General features: G+C 49.5%; 1 protein-coding gene across 1 annotated transcript; it reads left to right on the top strand.

Moving 5' to 3' along the window:
• The first annotated feature begins 294 nt into the window (after nt 1–294).
• Nucleotides 295–18,003, top strand: LOC131281749 (serine-rich adhesin for platelets-like). Its single transcript, XM_058311098.1, has 5 exons — nt 295–787; nt 14,376–14,983; nt 15,137–16,446; nt 16,772–17,131; nt 17,202–18,003. Exons 1-5 carry the CDS (start codon nt 295–297, stop codon nt 18,001–18,003), a joined length of 3,573 nt encoding a protein of 1,190 aa, XP_058167081.1.
• Nucleotides 18,004–18,435: the final 432 nt, after the last annotated feature.

Genomic DNA, 18,435 nt, shown 5'->3' with positions numbered 1-18,435 from the left:
GCAAACGCCCGATGGTCCGTCGTAACGATCGCTTAAAGATACACTTTTTATTGTGTCTATAAAGATGAATTCAATTAAATACACTCCAGCGAGACTCTTCTGAGGTCTATCCGCTCGAGCATCTTCCTAATCGCCGGTGGATTCTTACTTTTGCGATTGCCTTTTCTTACACCCTTCCTCATACTAATTTTCTCATCTTCTCCCCTCTACTTTGCAGAGTTTACCGACCCTCGGCGGTGCGCTAACGACAAACACTTACCCGGGACCCGAGCCCGAGATAATTGGCCAGCAAAAATGAGATGGTTTAAACGATCGACCGAGTCGCCGAAACTGCTCAGTTTGTCACCGCTGCGACATTCCGAGTCGGGGAATGTGTTCGGTAATGAACCGGCCACGATGGCGACGACGACGATGCGGCTGCATCAGCAGCTAGACGGTCCCGATTGCATGGGGACACTGCGTCGACGCAGTGCGGGTGATGGTCCGGGCAGTGTCAGCGGAAGGTTCGGGACGGTAGGCCTATCGGCCTCCGTCGGGCTGACGAACTCCCCGTCGAGCTCGTCGAACTCCTCGTCCGGCTCTGGGAGCGGATCTTCCAGCTCCGGATCATCTCCTTCGACGACGACGACGAGTTCGTCCAACTCTAGCAGCAGCAGCACCTCCACCACCGGCAGTACCTCCTCACCGTTTTCCTACACCAGTGATAGTCACAGCGGAAGCAGCAGTACAAGTCCGCAAAAGTTCTTACAGTCCGGAACGGCCACCACGCCACGGAAGTCCCGAATTGGTGAGTGTTTGTGTTGTATCCGCCTCAAATCGTTCCCTGCGTGCCATTGCCAAGATTCCCGATGATCTCGCATCGTTGCGATGTACATTTTAATTAAATCCTTATGCCACGAACAATGTCTCTGATCGGCGATTTCCGAAAACACCCCAATTTTTTGGTGATAGCCGGATGTTGGAAGAACTTCTCGGCGGAAGCACAAGACGGTCGAGAACCCCAAACCATACGAAGTGCAGGAAACGACCGATTTTGCATATGCTCCAAAAAAACCTCTCCACTTCCACGGTTTCCACACGCTTTGCTGACAGCTTAACGATCGGGGATTCCAAGCTCAAGAAAGCGTGCGTCCGAGCCTAATGAACGCAGGATGTTCGCACGCAATGCAATTCAGCGACGCGAGAGGGGGAAAGACTCAATGCAAATTCTCTTCTCGGCCTGGTCACAGGAGGAAGTTGTCTTGCAGACGAAGATCCTCGCCAAGCAAACAACATTGCTCCCGCAGCGTGTAATGCGTCGAATCGGAAATTAAGCCTTAGAGCGCCCCGAGGTTGCGTTCGGAAGGGAATCGGAACTCTCCGCAAGAAGTTCGCAAAACGAGAACAGCTGCTGACGGCGGACAAACAGATTAACAGAAAACAAAACACACATACACACTGCCCAGCGGGACACGTGATTGAGGATGAACGTAATCCGCCGGAGCGTGTGGCGGAATGGTCGACAATCGGTCGTTCGAAATTGTTCTCGTCCTGTTGGTCCGTCGGTCCAGTCTCCTATAAATAGGCCAGCGCCATCGGGCGTGCTCTGGATGTTGTCGTTGTTAGGCGCACGCAACGCAACCCCTGTGGATTCGAAGTCAAACAACTCCGGGGGAGTTTGCATCACTTGACGCCCGTGAGATGGCGTTCTAATGATCTCCCACAGGCGGAAGGAGCGTTCGCGTCGACAGGCTCATTCTAAGCGAGCGATAGGATGATAAATTTAATTGCTAATCTTCAATACACATGTTCCACGTGTCAGCAACAATCTTCCCCCTCCAACCGCCCATCGGCGAATGGATGAACTTGTTCGCTTAATTGGAAACGATGTGAAGCTATGTTAATTTCTGTCAACCTCTCTCCAGAACTTGAGCCCCCGCACGAGGAATCCATTTTGCACGCCCGGATCGATCCTGTGGGTGGCATTCTGATCGTGGAAGACGCTCCACAAACGATCTTCAAGATGAAGATTCCCCTCCTATCGACGCCTTCACCCACACCCATCGTGAAGGTGCGCTGCCAAATGGACTGTTTGTGTCGAATAAAATTCTCGTAAAATCGCATGATTTATGATGGAACAAACCGGGCAGCTGTTCTTACCTGAATTCGTTGTGAAGCTTGCTTCCGTCGTGAGAAGATGTTCATCGATATTCGTTGCAGACTAAATCATTTTTAAGGAAGCTGAAATTGATAGCTTCATGTCATGGCATTTCCCAAACCACGAAGTCGTTTCAAACGTTAAGGTGGGCCAAAAATGATGACCGGCTCATCATCGTACCGCGCGGTTTCACCCTGAAGTCATCAGCGGCTGCTTCACAAAAAAAGTGGAACAGGAACTTCGTACTTTGTCGATTTCGTAAAGGGATCTCCGACCGACTGAGGCGAACACATAAATCACACGTTGATGTGAATGCACCCGACTTCTTCAGCCGGCCTGCACTTGCCGCACATACAAAATGCGCCAACTCTGCGGCGCAGAAGTGCCGGTCATTGTCATTGCCATGTAAGATTGGCCTCCTCGCGATCACGTAGTGCGCATATTTTACGCCGCCCCGGTTTGAGGTCGGACTAAAACTAAAACAAACGCAAGTTAAAAATAAAACCAAACCAAGACATTGGGTCCACGACGGAAGGTGAGTGGGTGAATGGCGGGGTGGTCACCCGGCATGGACAACAAGGAACAACCAACCGGCCTATTTATTATGGGTGTTATTGTTTGCTTCCGTGCGCAGACGACATGTTTGGTTGGTTCAGTGGAGCATCGGTGTCATGTTTGCGATGTTTCTTGAAGGCAAACGATGTCCCCAAATCCGCCGGAGTTTGTGTTTTTTTGTTGTCTCCATCGTGTGCCACATTCGGGGAGCATATGATCCCTTGCGCTTATGTCGGTTAATGAGTCATCTGGTAACTTCTACATCCGTGGGAAATGCCCTATTAATGTAATCAAAATTATTCAAATTCCATTGTTACTAAAATTTGTTTCATAAGACTAATTTTTATGTATCTTGAAGTATCGAAAACACTTTCTCCCAACGATTCCGAGCTTAATCCTTCAGCGATCCCGATACTCGATCACGCAACACAACAACATGTTCTCCGTTATTGGTGTTTGCATAATTTATCTCGAGCCTGTTAAGGAACGGCAGGCAGGCAGCTTAAACTGGCGCGCGGAAAGCAAACGACCACATGTTTAACTCAAGATGACCACTTGAGACCGATTCGGCTGTTTCCAGCTTAAACACATTTGGTCTGTTTTAAGTTTTTCTTTTGCCCGCCCGTCCGTTACACTTTGCTCGGCATTTAATTAAAACGCGGAAACGGATTAGCGGGCGTCAAGCGTCAGGAAAGGGGACTTGGTAGTGGTGGTGGTGCTAAGACCCACTTGCGCCCGTGGCACCTGTCGCAGTTCCACTTTGAAGTTCGATTTCCGATATCGCACGGTCGGGTGATTTATGCGTTTTCCGATCATCGTTTTTTAAATATTCCACCGCTTCTAAATAGTGATTTATGGAAAGGAAAAATAAAGCAATATTACCAACTTCGTTTCGTTAGTATTTTGTTTTGTTTCCATCAGTTTTCCTTTTATTAAATAACCGTCTCCAAGCCGGAGGCGTTTTATTTAGCTTATGGATGATGTAATGGCCAGCTGAAAAGGCTATCTCCGAAGGGACGGGAAATCTAATGGATTTGTGTCCAAGGGCTAAACGAAACCGGCGATAAACTTGATCCCGATTCGATCCGTTTTAAGTGCCCCGCTCCACATTGGCGTTAGGTTATAAAATTCTTTCCAAACCTTCGTAGATTTTTCACCCATCGGGAGTGGGAAAAGTGTTGAGAAACGCTGGGAGAGAAAATCCATTTAAAGAAATGGTCGTTCCAGCGGCGGCGCTATCTGGAGGGCGTTACACATTACGGATTCCTCTCGCAGAGAGGTGGGATTTTTTTCGCCCTCAACAGAAATTAAATAGCTTAACCTTATTAATTCAATTTACTCGACTTAACTCATCCTGGGCGGGTGCTTGCCTTTGCTGACCAACCATTGACCCACTGAACCTCAACCCACCCGGTTCAATTTTCCTTTGGTAAAAAAAGGAATTTTCCAACCAAGCCCGGTAATGCGCTCTCCCCGAAAACTAAACTCCACCCTCTGATAAGTGCGGAACCCCATTGCGGAAGAAATAGGGTGCAGCATCTGTTCCCGAAGACGGCTCCGCCGATCGTGCGATCTCAATCCCGGTAAAGTGCTCGTGAAATCGATCGGTTGCGGGTAGTGCTGGTGGTAGTGGTGACCTGTAAGATCAGAGATGCCCGTTTTCATGCTTTTTCGCCGCTTCCTCACCCCCTCCTCCCGATCCTCCCACGCGCAGTGAAAGGGTGAAATGCGCCGGGGCAGTTTTTTCGTTTGGCGGAAAATTGGATCAAATTCCCGGATTTGCGCAGCCCCCCCGAACTGTGGCTAATGTTGGATGTTGTTTCCGAAGCAGTACCACCCAACAGAGAACACACGTCCGAGGCGGAGAAAGCGAGCGGGGGAAGGGACAACCCGAATGGTAATTGAAACAGGCACGTACACGTAACCTCAAAAGCTACCTTCCGGTACATTGCGGCTCGTGCAGTACCTTTTGACCACAAAAGTCGCTGGAAAACCACCCCGTATCGGGTTGCCTTTGCTTTGTATCGTTTCCCGCGACCCGCTAGGTTTTCTTTCTGAAACCACGAGACCATTCCAAAGGGGGCGCAAAAGCCATCAAAAGCGTAGCAAAATCCGTAGTCGTAGTCGCTGAGGGCTGACCTAACAACACCGGTTAGGTCCGGTTGAAATGCGGCGCGGCGTGTGTGTGTGGGCGTAGGGCAGGAAACAGATGATCAGTTCCTGTTGGAAGGCATTTCTCCTCCGCGGAAACTCCACCACTGCTTTCCGGTCCGGTAGTGGAAGGAAATATAAACTTCATCTTATGGCCGAATCAGGTCAGGGAGTTGGAGCCATTACGCGTATGGTTGGCAACGAGTGATCAAGTCGATTGTTGGAGGAAATCGTAGACCTCTCCAGGCGGCGATTGATGTCGTTCGGCATGAATTCCTCCGCTAGGAAAGGTTCAAGAGGTTAAAGAACGGCCTGAACTAAACGCGCCTGGCAATTTAATCAAGGAGTTATTTTAATTAAATCCCTTCAATTTAGCAATCGGAGGAATTAGATACTGGCCTATAGGAAAAGCTGCAGCTCAAAAAATAGGGTAAAGTGAGGTAATATGAACTTTTTCACTCAAGTGAAACACATTAATTTTTTATAATCAACTGAAAATATCCCAAATTGTAACAGAAAATTCTCTTACAGATACAAGATCAGAGACTTCCAAAAGATAACAAAACGACATCGAATCTCTCAATTTTTTTTACAATTTTTTTGAGAACACCCTTTTCCTCTTAACTATTTATAGAGACTACTTTTGTTACATTTCTCCTTCTACAAGTTTTGTTACATTTCTTTTTAACAACAAATGCCAATTCGTTTCATTGCAAAACTTTTTCCATCGTATGTTTCAATACAGGACGTTGAAAATTAATCGTTTATGAGGATGCAGCATGTGATCAACCTTGAGTTGATTTAGTTAGGATCATACCAAGTACACAAAGTTTGGAAAACTGCAACGTCTTTCCTAAAGTTTATACCGGTTCATCTTGCCCCAATCTCTTCTACCCCTATTATCTCCTACCTCAATTATCGGTTAGCAACTATTACAACATGATTAGCGCTGATTTCGCCAAACAGCACGGCGCAGGTTCAAATTGGACCCTAGGTCAAGTCAAACCGATCGCGATCTTGAAAGAAAGGTGTGAATAATTGCAAGGCACCAATTAAGACGTCCGTGCAAGGTAATTACCTCGTACATTAATCGGTTTCGCTTTGCGTTACAACATAAAAAAACGCATAACAAACGGTCGTCATAGGTCAGAGGATCATCGCGTTGGGGATCTAATGAAGCAAAAGTCCTTCTGCTTTGCTTCGTTAAGAACAAGCTCGCAAGGTGCACGCGCCGTTTTCTGTTGATTTATTTCGCGAATTTAAAAGGCCATCACACTGACAGCTCCGATGCCCCACTGGAGTTCCAAATCACGCTCGCTTCAATCATTCCCATGCCCCATTCATCGTTTTTTTTTTCGGAGAGTGTCCAGATCTCCTGAGCCGTCGCAATTGATGGCCCATAATTCCCAAACCTGCAAACTCTACCGCTGCACGCAGAAACAGGGTAATCATAATCATTAGCGGCGCGGATGATGATTTGGTAAGCGGAGGATGCATCCCATCAATGGTGGAGAGGAGGGGCGAATGGTGGCCATCGTTACAATGGCGCTCACTGTACCGTATCGGTTTGATCGGTCGGGTCATGTGAGGAATGCAAAATTTTGTTCGAACCCAACGCGCCAAATTACTGATGAAGTTCGTGATTCGTTGTGCATCCGTGGGCTGGAGTTGAGTATGGGCGAATATAATGATGTGTTGGATCCATTGCTATTTTGAAAAGCCTCTAGAGGAGTGACCTCCGGGTGGAAAAATATGCCTTCGCTGCTTCCAGACTGCATCGTTTGAAGTTTGAAGTTTGAAGTTGTGTCGATCAAATCATTCCCTGTTCATCCACCGATTGTCCTGAAAATTTGAATTGATTTCTAACAATGATCGAACAAAACTCCTCTTTTTCGGAAGGGCTGTGATTGACGGAATGAAAATTATGATAGACATTTTAAATTCACATCGTTGATCGTCGTCTCGATTTGTAATTTAGTTACGTACAGCATGGTGCGATTTCTAAGGCGCCCGACTATTCTCACGCTCCGTATGGAGGACCTTATTTCCTCCCGAACGCCAGGAATGAGTTGTATAAATATACTCCACTGTATGTAGCAACTTGCTCGCACACATACGCACAAGACAAACCGGGCTGGAAGACGACACTTTACAATTCAGCGTATGGCAGCGGTGGAATAAAAATAAAACGACCCATTTCCTGTCGTAATTCGTTTGCGTTTTTCTCACTGACAGATGCTAATAACTCACGTGCTCATCGTCGTCGTCGTCGTCGTCGTCGTCGTCTCGGTCCTCTTCTGCGTTCTGCAGGGCCGGAAGAGATTGCCGTCGCCACAAGTTCTTGCGAAATTCCTACCGCCATCCCAGCGAAGCTCCCCATTTATGTTGCTATTTCATATAGGTAGCCAGGAACGGATCATGCATTCTCCACCATGAGGTCGCCGCAAGCAGTTAGGAGGATGCGTTTATTTGTCCTCCTTCTGCTGCTGCGTTGCATGCCATCCCATTCCACGCCGTTTCGTGGTAAATGTTTTGATGGCCCACGACAAGACAGATTGAACAGGCGTCCCCACTGCCCGCTCTTCGGCTAGTCGGGATCGGTTTACCGCGGTACGAGGCTGGCCTGGAGCTGGGCGACATTCGACATTCTTCGACAACGGCGTTCACAAAGTCGCAACCGGTTGCAATTACGACGGAACACATGCGACGCTCATCCGCTAAATATCAATTACAAATCCTCAACCTCGGTCGCCTTCGGTGTCGAGGCTGAGATTGGACAAGTTCTGGCTGCACCTGACGCGGGCAAACTGCAGGAAGACACAGAATATCTGGTGATAATTTCTCTAATTGGAGCAATTTTTCCTTAACGATCACGCGACGATCGGTGATCGCTAAAGATCGTTCCTAGATAGGCGATAAGATATAGAAACATTGCTAGCGTGCGCATCCATCTGGTTTTAATGTCGGCCATGTGGCGTCTAGTAAGTCTACTTGGCGCCTTGGTGTATGCCAGTGTTCCTGAACTTTGTGAGGTTGGATACTCTTGGATTCAATTACCATTTTCCCAAGAATAATCATTACAATTCTTGAGAAACAGATATTTGGAAAGATAAAATCAAGGGTAATGTGGATAACTTTAAAGAGCCAGAATTTCAAGAATAGTTCATCATTAACATATCTTCTACGTGTTCGATGGAAATCGGCGGAAAATGTATGTAGCCATTTTTCAACTGAAACCTGTGTTCACACTAGATTTGGAAGTGGCCATATTTTGAAAAGAAAACGACCACCTTTAACCACGAATCATCCGCAGACCGCGCCTCACATTAACACTGGATTGTGGGACAAACGGAGCAATAAATTATACCGCACGCTCCTTAGGAAGCCGCTTCGTGTTGGTTGATGTAAGAAACCTGAGCTTGATAGCCCTTTGGCTTTAGCAGGGGGAAACCAGTATCGTTTCTCATCCTGTCCTAAAAAAGACCGAGGTCCGAGATGCCACACCTGCCGACCAGAGAAGACCTCCGCTGCCTGAAAGTCTCCCAGGTGTCGCCTGCCGGTGATCACTCGTACTGGTCGAGTGTCAAAATCGGCAGCGGTTTCCCTTACGGCAATTAATTACTCCTCTTCCAAGCCGGCCAGTAACCAAAATAAAGTCGGCGAAGTTAACGCACGAAAGATGATGTTCGATGGTTTAGAATCCCGCTAATGTGCGATCGCGTCCCATTAATCATAACGCCTCGTCGTTGATGTCGCTCCGGGTGAATGTCACTGACCGCACGGGGAACCTAGGAAAAGGTGTGTGTACACGAAGTCGGATCGGTGTGTCGGAAAACTTCCCGCTGGAGCTACCAGTTATTAACACTCTCCCTAAGTAGATCCGCCATCCGCCCGCTTAGAACGGGCGATATGTAATCCATTTGTCACGCGTCCGCCACAAATTGGGTACGATCTGGCGGCTCGGATCAGCGGCGCGCACACAACTGGCTAATCAATCTGCTAATCTGGTTTCACCGCGCCGGGGTTGAGTCGCCTGTAGATTCCCCGAATTTTACGAGCAAAACCCTCCCACCGACCCTGCAAACATATACCGTTCCATGAGTCAACGAAATAACCGATTCGTCTTACGTAACATAATTGACCTCTAAAAGAGATACGAAAGAGAGATGGAACCTGGAGCGAGGCAATAAAAAAGTCGGCATAAGATGAAATCACTCGTTGGAGGAGAAGAAAAAGTGAAACATACACGAAAAAAAAACCCCTCCGACGCCGAAAAGGGGAACAGGACGAAGCTCTGATGCAGATGATGCGAAAACGGGTTTTTATGTTGCGAGAGGGCAGCATCATCGAAGGGGGAGCAACATTACGAGATCGTATGCCCTGTGGGCCAATTTCTTCGGTGTAGGTCGCAGGGTTGGGTGCTTTTTTTCGTATGTATATCCTTCTTGCGTCACGATTCGCATTATCACATCGCCGGTAATCAGAGGGTCGGCACGATGCGGCTTGTGTTTATGCTGCCCTTTTCGGCAAAAGGGTTCGATTATTACCGGTTTTGTTGTAGGTTTTGTTTTCGTCTTCGTCTTCCCAATCGTCCAAGCCGAGCGGAGAACCCATCCTCTAATGGGAAAATATGGGCTTTTCCCATGGCTTTGGGGCTTGTTTGATCTTTCGCGTTCTGCTTCCTAAGGACTTTTCGCCATTTACTTCTCTTTCCGCTGATGTTGGTTGCAAATTTGATCGAATAGTTCGTCCGGTTTAAACCAGGTTTGTTGTTTTATAGTCAAGGAGTTTGTTGATAAACTCAAAATAGGATTAATGGCTGCAAAACGAAGGCTTCTCGTTTACTTTCACTTTTATATTTGGTATGAAACGCATCCCCGCGGGCAAGGATGAAAGTAAACATGGAAAGTAAACATAGAAAAGAAAGGTTGAGAAGCTGATATTCCATTTCTCTCACTGGACCACAGACACTCAATTAAGGTCAATTGTGGGTACAGCCCCATCCGAAAAGTCTCGTGACTTCCCAAGGGAGCTCCCATGTAGAGTTTTGGAACACGTCACTGGTGGTCGTGTTGAGCTAGGACTCGACCTTCATCGAACTTGCTTCCACTCTCCCTGTAAGACTTCCACACACAGGTGAGATTCAACATCGAACTCGATCGATCTCTGGGTGGGTGGGCGTCCACCATGGCCATGGTTTCTCCCGCTTCCCTTAAGCCTACCTTTTCTTATCTCATCTCGATTTCGCAACGGGTCAGCACGAGCTAACCGGTCCCGGTGGCCTTAAGGTCAACCCTCTTGCCGCGCCGGGCAGAGGTCTGCAACTTTCTGCCTTTTCGGTGGATGGAACTTGCGGTTTCGTTCGACAACCCTCGTCGATGTTTGATTTCCTTTCACCCCCTACAAATCAGTGACCACCTTTTCGCTTTTTCTCTCTCTCCAGTGGAGGGAGTTGGAAAACAATGAGCGCGAAAACAGAAGGTATCCAACTGAAGCCGCGGTAGGCGTAATTGCGGATTTATATGATTAGTTAATCGTGCTTTTTTACCGCAGCCGCCGAAGCTCCGGTCTCGCGATGAAGGTTTTCGGGTTCCGACGACCGTTTCTTTCCTGTTTATCAATCTGTCCCCATTTATTCATTTATTTATTTATTTGTGTGGCAGCTTTTTTGTGTCTCTATTGATTTAGATGACCGCCCCGACTGAATTGACATCGTTAAATTAATGTTAATTAATTAGCCATGTTTTATTTTTCCTCTCCAGTCGCGATTCGTAATTCGCTGCGACCTTGCAACTTTACAACATGCCCGCACCATTTCGCAAACGGTCGCAAATCTTGCGTGACTCAGTGTCGCCGTCATTTGTGAGTTTTATAATGCAATTTGCGCCCAAGATTCCGGAGACACAATTCCACCTCCACGTCTTCGTGCGTCTTCGTGCGTCGGTTGATGTTTATTCGATCCGGGTGGGTGTCGGGTCGTGTTGTCCGGGTTGCCGGGAGGGGAGGGGTAATCATATTTCACTTTCACTGATCCTCTCCCCCCGATTCGGATGGATGGAAAGAAAGTGATTGTCGTTGCGCCTTGCTGACCGCCGGCCACCGCACTTTTGAACGGTCAGGCTCGGTTTGATTCGGTGAAAACAGTGTCGACACTCAAAGCCTTCGAAGACCCGCCAAACCAAACGTTGCGTTACCAAACGTTGCTTGTGGACAAGAGTCAATTTGGGGTCGCCGGAAAAAACACAAACACAAACAGTCGGTATCAGTCGCTCGAGCGCAAAAGAAAAGAAGTAGCTCAATAGTTTCTATTTGTCTTTTTTGACTATTTCAATATGTCCAACATAATTAAAGTGTTATCTTTTCAATGAACCAATGAACCTCTTATGACCTCCTCCATCCGGATGGACGCACGTTCTTGGAGCTTTTTTCTCGGTTTCGGGGGTTTTAAACCCTAGAATAGGCCCTTGACCCGCTTCTTGCCTCGTCCAAAGTGGACTACCGGGCTTATCAGCACACGTGTTCTCGGGAGGAATGGTTTTTTACAAAACAGATGGCATCTGGAAACAGTTCTTTCTACTCCGATTTGATGAGGCGGGAAGTATTAAAATATACTGGGGTTCCCCAAAATTAAATACCAGATGTAAGTAAGTCATACACGCGGTTAAGATGTGATAACTTCAGAGTACTTCCTTAAGATATCATGTCTAACCAAAGTATTTAAATGCTAATAAGTACTTGTTTCTAAAACGTGGTCACTACTATGAATTTTTCATGAGCCCCTTTGAAGTATGAGTTCAGTATTGATTTATTCCATTGTGATGCGTCACTGTACTGGCTTTTTGCAAATTGATATCTCAAGCTTCCCGCTTTCGCACCAGAGACACCGGGTATTTGCCGTTACCATCCCGTGTTTATCCTGCGCTTTTCAAATCGTCGATACGCAAATGACTTTCCAAAAGCCACTCCACAAAAACCAAACAGCACTTGGCGATGATCACCGTCGATCGATCGGCCAAATGGTGCTGCTCAGTGCATGCACCATATAGACCAGCGTGCCTCGCTGTCTGCCGAACATTGGTGTGTCACATGTGCGTCACATGGAAATTGCTTACCAACGCAAAACATTTTTAGCTGAGGCAAACTCTTTGGTTTTTTATTTGGTGTGTTTTGCCTCAACCCAAAGCAGTCGCTATCCGGGGGACTCGCCAGTGTTGGTGAGTGAGACAGAGCCGTGCTGTAGAAAAAAGGCCAGCCAGCTGTTAATTGATCAAGCTATGCATACTTATGTTAATTTATTGTTGTCACTATGCCCCACCAGTCCCGCCTCTGAGGTATCTCTCTCTTTGCATCTCGTTGCTATCAGAATAGTGACTACCTTTGGGAGTTTAGTCTTCAGGTGTGATGGAGGCACGTTTTTACTTCTTACCTTTTGGTTTTGGAATAATGATGAGGCTGATTGTTACCCATCCCACAGGAAAAAAGAAATTAAAAATATGATCACATTCGACATATTGACAGTGCGCACTTTCCCATCCTCTAGAAGGAAGCCCCGATGCTATAAGCACCCTGCCCGGAGGTTTACGTCATCCGCGATCCGGTGGCACATCCGCAGCTGATCGGCCCCTAAAACCGTCACCTCCCGGAGCGGGAGCCGTCATTCTGTGTTCAACTTCTTCGTACTTTAAATTTCAGTACACGCCATCGTTTTGTCCTATCAGCACTGGTAACGCACCGTAGGTCGCTACTCGTGGTGTGGTGGCGATGATGATGATGATGATGATGGTGATGGTGTGTCGCGATCGTTCGCGATGACTTTCTCTCGCTCGCTCGCTCGCACACTTGCGTTCGCTGGTGTCCTTCCCTTCACGCCCAACTGGTCCACACTCGCGTGGAGCGGACGTCGCGACTCATATGGAGTCGGCTGGCGATCACCGCAGTCTGTTTGCGCGACGTGTGGCGTTTAGTAGCGCGAGTGCATTTTTCGCTGCGATCGCGACTTTGGTCGCGGAGGGGTGGGATAGCGGAACACGTGGTGACGGAAAGGGGACAGCTGGCGCGAACCCAAGGCGGCGGAGTGGGCAACCGACCTGTGTCCCTGTGGACGTTTGTGGCTATCTTAGGCGCAATATCTTGAGGTGCATATCTTTAAGTCAGTCAAAGGAGAAGATTCCAACACAGCATCGATCGACGAAATAGTCCGGGTTTTTCCATGTGTTTCAGTGTGTGTGTTCTTTTTTTCCTCTGTGTCCTTCAACCGCGGAGTTGTGTGTGGAAAATAGGCCCCACCGAATTCTGTCCGACTGGTCCCTCCAGGAACTCGAACGACTTGTTCTGCATTTGTCAGAATTTGTTGACGAATTCGTTCCACGCAAAGATCACACGCTCCACATTGGCCTGTTGCAACCCCGCCGGGAATACCGTGAGTGCATTTTTCGGAACCTTCCGTCTGGCCCGGGAATGCTCCGCCCGACAACCGGCGGCAACTGCATGTTTTCTTCGCGACACTGGAAACCTTCCTTCTTGTTTTCGTTTTTCGCTAGAAACGGTAACGGACCGATCGCGGTTCGCGGTTGAAACTGGTGGAACCCCTCACAGCGGGAGTCGACGTCTTGCATTCGTTCCATCAGTCAGTTCTTTTGCAAAAAGGCGTGTGTGAGCTTGTGTGTTTGTGTGTATTTGCCTTGGTGTGCCTGGCGTTTGCTGGTTCAGAACTGGGCTGCTTGAACTATTTTCACCTTTTCCAGCCCGGGAAGTGTTATGTCGGACATGCAAAGACCGTTGTGGGTAAATGAAGTACTCAAGAAAAAGAAAACTGCAGTTTTAAATATATAAAAAAAGGAGTTGGGACAAAAAATTGTAAGCAAAATAACGCAAGTAAAGAAGCAAAAAGTGACTTAAAAATGGGCACAAACCCGTCGAACGGTTGAACAACCAAACCCATCTGCATATGTCGGTGGTTAGCTGGAAAATGTTTCCTTTTTTTTGTGTCAATTAAGGCGCCTGCCTTACCGTTTTTTCCCCTTCTTTTGTCGATGCTATAAACGTCTTACTTCGAATCCGTATCCGGATTCCGGAACGGGGGCCGTAAGAGAGCCAAGGAAGGAGACGTCTTGGTGCCTGGAGTGTGTTTGTGTGTTCTATTTTGCCTCCCTGGAGAAGCGAACCCAACAACCACGCTAGAAAGTGGACGAGTTTGTTTAGCGAGAGATCACTGCAAGAAAAGTGATAATTTATTGTTCATGTTTGTCATGATGATGGTGAAATTCATCTCTCAATAAGGTTGTCACATTTTGGCCGAACCCCTTGTCCCAGTCCCAGTTCCTTTTCTTCCTTGTTTATTTTGGCAAACACAAAATACCGCACTTCCTGGGACATCCGGAGGAGTTCGCAAGAGGGAAAACAAGGCGACGGAGATACAGTACATAAATATAATTTACTTGATGATTTATTAGCTGACATATTCGCGACTATTTCTCATTCCTTTCTTTCATTCTTTCTTTATCGCCGGCTGGTTGTTGTTGTTCGACAACAGATCTCTCACCCGTCAACTGGGCGAAGCGCACCGGATCGTCCGGCATCAACTGCTACAGCATCGAGGAGGGCCGGGTTATCGAGCGGCCGAAAGGTCGCTACGTTTCGCCGATCCGCATCAAGCACAAGCAGCAGGCGATCGCAGCGGCCGCAAACGGTGGCCAGGTCGGGGCCGGTGCCACGCCCGTCACGCGCAGAATACTCCAACAGCGGACGGCCGGCGATAAGAAAGACTCCACCGGCGGGGCAGATGAGGGGCCGGCGGATGGAAGTTACAGCAGTAACAACAACAACAACAGCACGTCATTGTACAAACAGTTGAGCCGCTCGATCGGGAACATTGTCGACACGATCGAGAGTCGGTCGAGTCCATCGCTCGGTCACCGATCGATACCGTACCGGGAAAAGAAGAACCCGCTCGGCAGTACGCGGTTGTCCTGCTACCAGCCGATCAGTCTCGAGCAGCAGTCGAACGCCGGGGACGGGGAGGAGGAGGGCACGTGTCTACCGAGGCGGACCGCTCTCGGAAGCTGTGCGACCCTGCACCGGGCACAGAAGGCGCGACATCCGCTCTACAAGTCCGTCGACGATCTAATCTTTCTCAGCTCGGTCGCTTCAGATTCCGACAATCGACATCCCACGAACAACGACGACGACGACGATGATGGCGTCGTGGGACATGTGACGCAACTTGCTTCAGGCGAACCACAAGTCGACGTGGACGGCGAAGCGGAGGACGAGTCATCGACTGCCGGCTGGAAGTGTGGTGCGGTTTTTTCGGTCGAAGCTGATAGCGACGGTACGAAAACAGCGCACACGATCGCTAGTCGACAGCAGGCGGTGGCGACGCTGCAGTTGCAACGATTAGGTTCACCGAAGCACACGTCAACAAAGGAGGAAGCAGCGATCGCTTCAACTACGACGACGACGGACAGCTTGACGCACCCGCAGCAGCACAACCACCACAACCACAACCACAACCAAAGCCCTATCACCGTCGACACGAGCAGAGCAACATCGGCGGCGAGTGGAGGGAAAGGAAAGGGACCGACCGTCGCCCCCCGTCGACGCTTATCGTCCTCGAGCGCAGTCGTGCAGATTGCGATTGACCGGACGAGTGACGAGGTTCCGAACGTCGAACTACCAAAGAACGAACACCATCCGGCGGCAATGTCGACGCGGACGGTCCCGATGGATCCGGGCGATCACGACGAAACGTACGGGTTTGCGCAGATGCGCACCACCCTCGGGCCGATCGAAACTGCCTTCCGGTTGCGGCTGGAGGCGCTGAAGCAGGAGGAGAGTGCGGCCGCCTCGTCGGTAGTCGCCGCCTCCGCTGGCTTCAAGACCCCAAAGAAGAAGGACAACTTCACGAACAAAATTCGGGCCATGTCCGATCGAACGCAGAAGCTGTTCTCGCGCATCTACTCAACGAACTCGGGCGGTGCGGCGGCTCAGAAGACCAACCACTCGTCGATGGCGGCCTACCTCTCGGCGACGAAATCGTTGAAAAAGTCCTCCTCGAAGCTGTCCGAGGCGAGCCGGAGAAGCGTAAGCTACGGTGCACTGCCCGGGTTGGCCGACTTTCAGGCGAATGTCATGCCGAAGGATTACGAGGACATTGAAGAGCAGCAACCATCTCCGCAGCGACCCGAACTCAAACCGGAGAAGCACACTAACGCACTGGTTGACGATGTCGATGTGGAGCTGGTGCTGGTTACGGGCGGCACAGGGGGAACGATCGGCCCGGCCGGTGGACACACCGACGCGGAGGATGGCGATTCCGGTATCCTCGTGAACGAGTCGGGAGCCTCGTCCATCCTCGAAACGGACGACGTGTTTCACGACGGATCGATCCCGAGCATTCCGTCGAAGGTGGTGAACGGTTTTGTCGATAGCACCGAGTTTAAGCTGGTCACTATCCGGTTAGACGACGGACCAGAACCCGACGGGTGCGCGGCGGAAGATGCCGGCGGGCTCGGTATTATTGTGACACCGATCGCCACGTCCGACGGGGAAGTCAGCAACCGCTACAAGGTGGCCCACGTATTGCCCGGAGGACTTGTTTACAGGTAAGCAAGCCACCTCGCTGGCGCCTCGACTGACTTTTGACTGGTGACGGAATGTCGATCAAGGGAAACCGGTTTTCGGTCGTCGCCGTCGCCGTGGAAACGCTGATTTGCTTTTGGAAGCGCAAGCCATTTTATCACGTCGTTTGGTGTGTTCTTAGGCTCCTGTGGCTTGATGTGGCCTTTCAGTTTTAACGACCTCCCTCCCGCACGACCGATCTAGTTGACAATAGACGGACGTGTTTTTCGATCGATACCCAACCTTCTTTCCGGTCGTACAAACCGGTTCGCACTTTTCTAATCACGCCTCTTTCATTATCTCTCCCAGGGATGGTTCGATACAGCCGAACGATGAAATTGTCAACATCCTCGGGAAACGGCTGCGCGGGCTCTCGATGCGACAGGTTCAGGACCTGCTGAATAGCTGTGGGTCCCGGGGGCGCACCGGAGGCCGCACCAGCATCGATCTTGTCATTTGTCGCAGCAGGGCAAATGGCACCGATCACGAGCAAGAGCAAGAAGGTACGCAGCCACCAACGTCGCGGCCACCGTCGTCCGCCAGCAGAAAGTTGTTCCGGAACAGCCGGAAGGTGTCCCTCGATTCGTACCTCGAGGACGAGCGGAGGGACCACAGTGGTAGCGAGACCGGATCCGAGCAGGACACTAACTACGCGTCGATTGCTATCAAGTGAGTTGTAAAGGGGAACCTTTTCTTTAGCCTGCTTTTCATACTGACTCATCTTTTTGATTTGTTTTAGAATCGATGGTAATAAGTACAACACACTCGGAACACCGCGACGATCCAAGCAACCACTGTCGATGGTTTGCCGACAACAACAGCAACAACCACCATCGTTGACCAGCAGTCTGGTGACCGCTTGCGAGGGAATCCCCGGGACGGAAGTGGACTCCCAACCGCCCTCGCTAGATTGTGCGAAACGACGTTCGTTCACCAAAAATGTCCCATCACAGTCCAACACCTCAAAGCACGTCGTCCGACGTTCGCTCGTCGGCAAGCAATCCTCCCAGGGTGGCCTCCAGCAGCAGGACCACCACCACCCCCACCCTCACCTTACCACCACCAAAAGCACGATGAACCTGTGCGACGACGAAAAGCTCGAACTGCACGCATCCACCTCGGACGATGCGGAAACCAGCAGCGGTACTGGTTCGCTCGAGCTGGACAAATCGATGAGCAACTTCTGTACGCTCCCGCGGCGCCCCAAGTCGTCCCTCTGCTCGTTCCACACGGTCGCGTTCGAGAAGGGCCCGGGTAAGAAGTCGCTCGGGTTTACCATCGTCGGTGGGCGCGATAGTCCCCGCGGAGCGCTCGGTATCTTCATCAAGAGCATTCTCCCGTCGGGACAGGCGGCGGAAGATGGTCGGCTGCGGGCCGGCGATGAAGTGCTCGCCGTCAACGGGCAGGTTTGCCACGACCTCACGCACCTCGAGGCGGTCAAGCTGTTCAAGAGCATCAAAACGGGCGAAATTGTGCTGCAGCTGTGTCGCCGGAACAAATCGGCCCACCGTTCCATGGACATCGATGCCAATGCGTGTTAAGGGAGAAGGGAGGAGGGATCCCGTGCGATCCCGCCCGATCCGATTTCTTGCAAATCTGCTTTCTTTTGTATCGGAAAGACTTATTAGTTGGTAGGGTTTTGCTCTGATGTACAGTTCGATTTTGGGGAGAGACATATAATGTAGTTCGTGTAAGCAGAAAAGCAGGATTAGTTTAGTGTGTCGATCTGAACCGTCTCAAGAGTATCTAAATGTGGTGTACATTCACGTCTACTTATTGCTATGTGAACTTATCGTCCCTCTATTATTGTGTGATTGTGAAGCATAAACCGTATGTTTAATGTATCGTAAAGAGGCGAAGAAAGTGTCTAAGTAAAAATGTATGTATGTGTATTAAATATAATGGAAAAAGTGAATTTAAACATGTGTTGTTTCCGCATATCTAAAAAGGACTTATTTAAAGAGTGAAAATTT

This window comes from Anopheles ziemanni, chromosome 2, assembly GCF_943734765.1.
Source record: "Anopheles ziemanni chromosome 2, idAnoZiCoDA_A2_x.2, whole genome shotgun sequence".
NCBI lineage: Eukaryota > Metazoa > Arthropoda > Insecta > Diptera > Culicidae > Anopheles > Anopheles ziemanni.
Note: the sequence above shows the minus strand (reverse complement) of the source record. Positions and strands in the feature narration are given on the sequence as shown.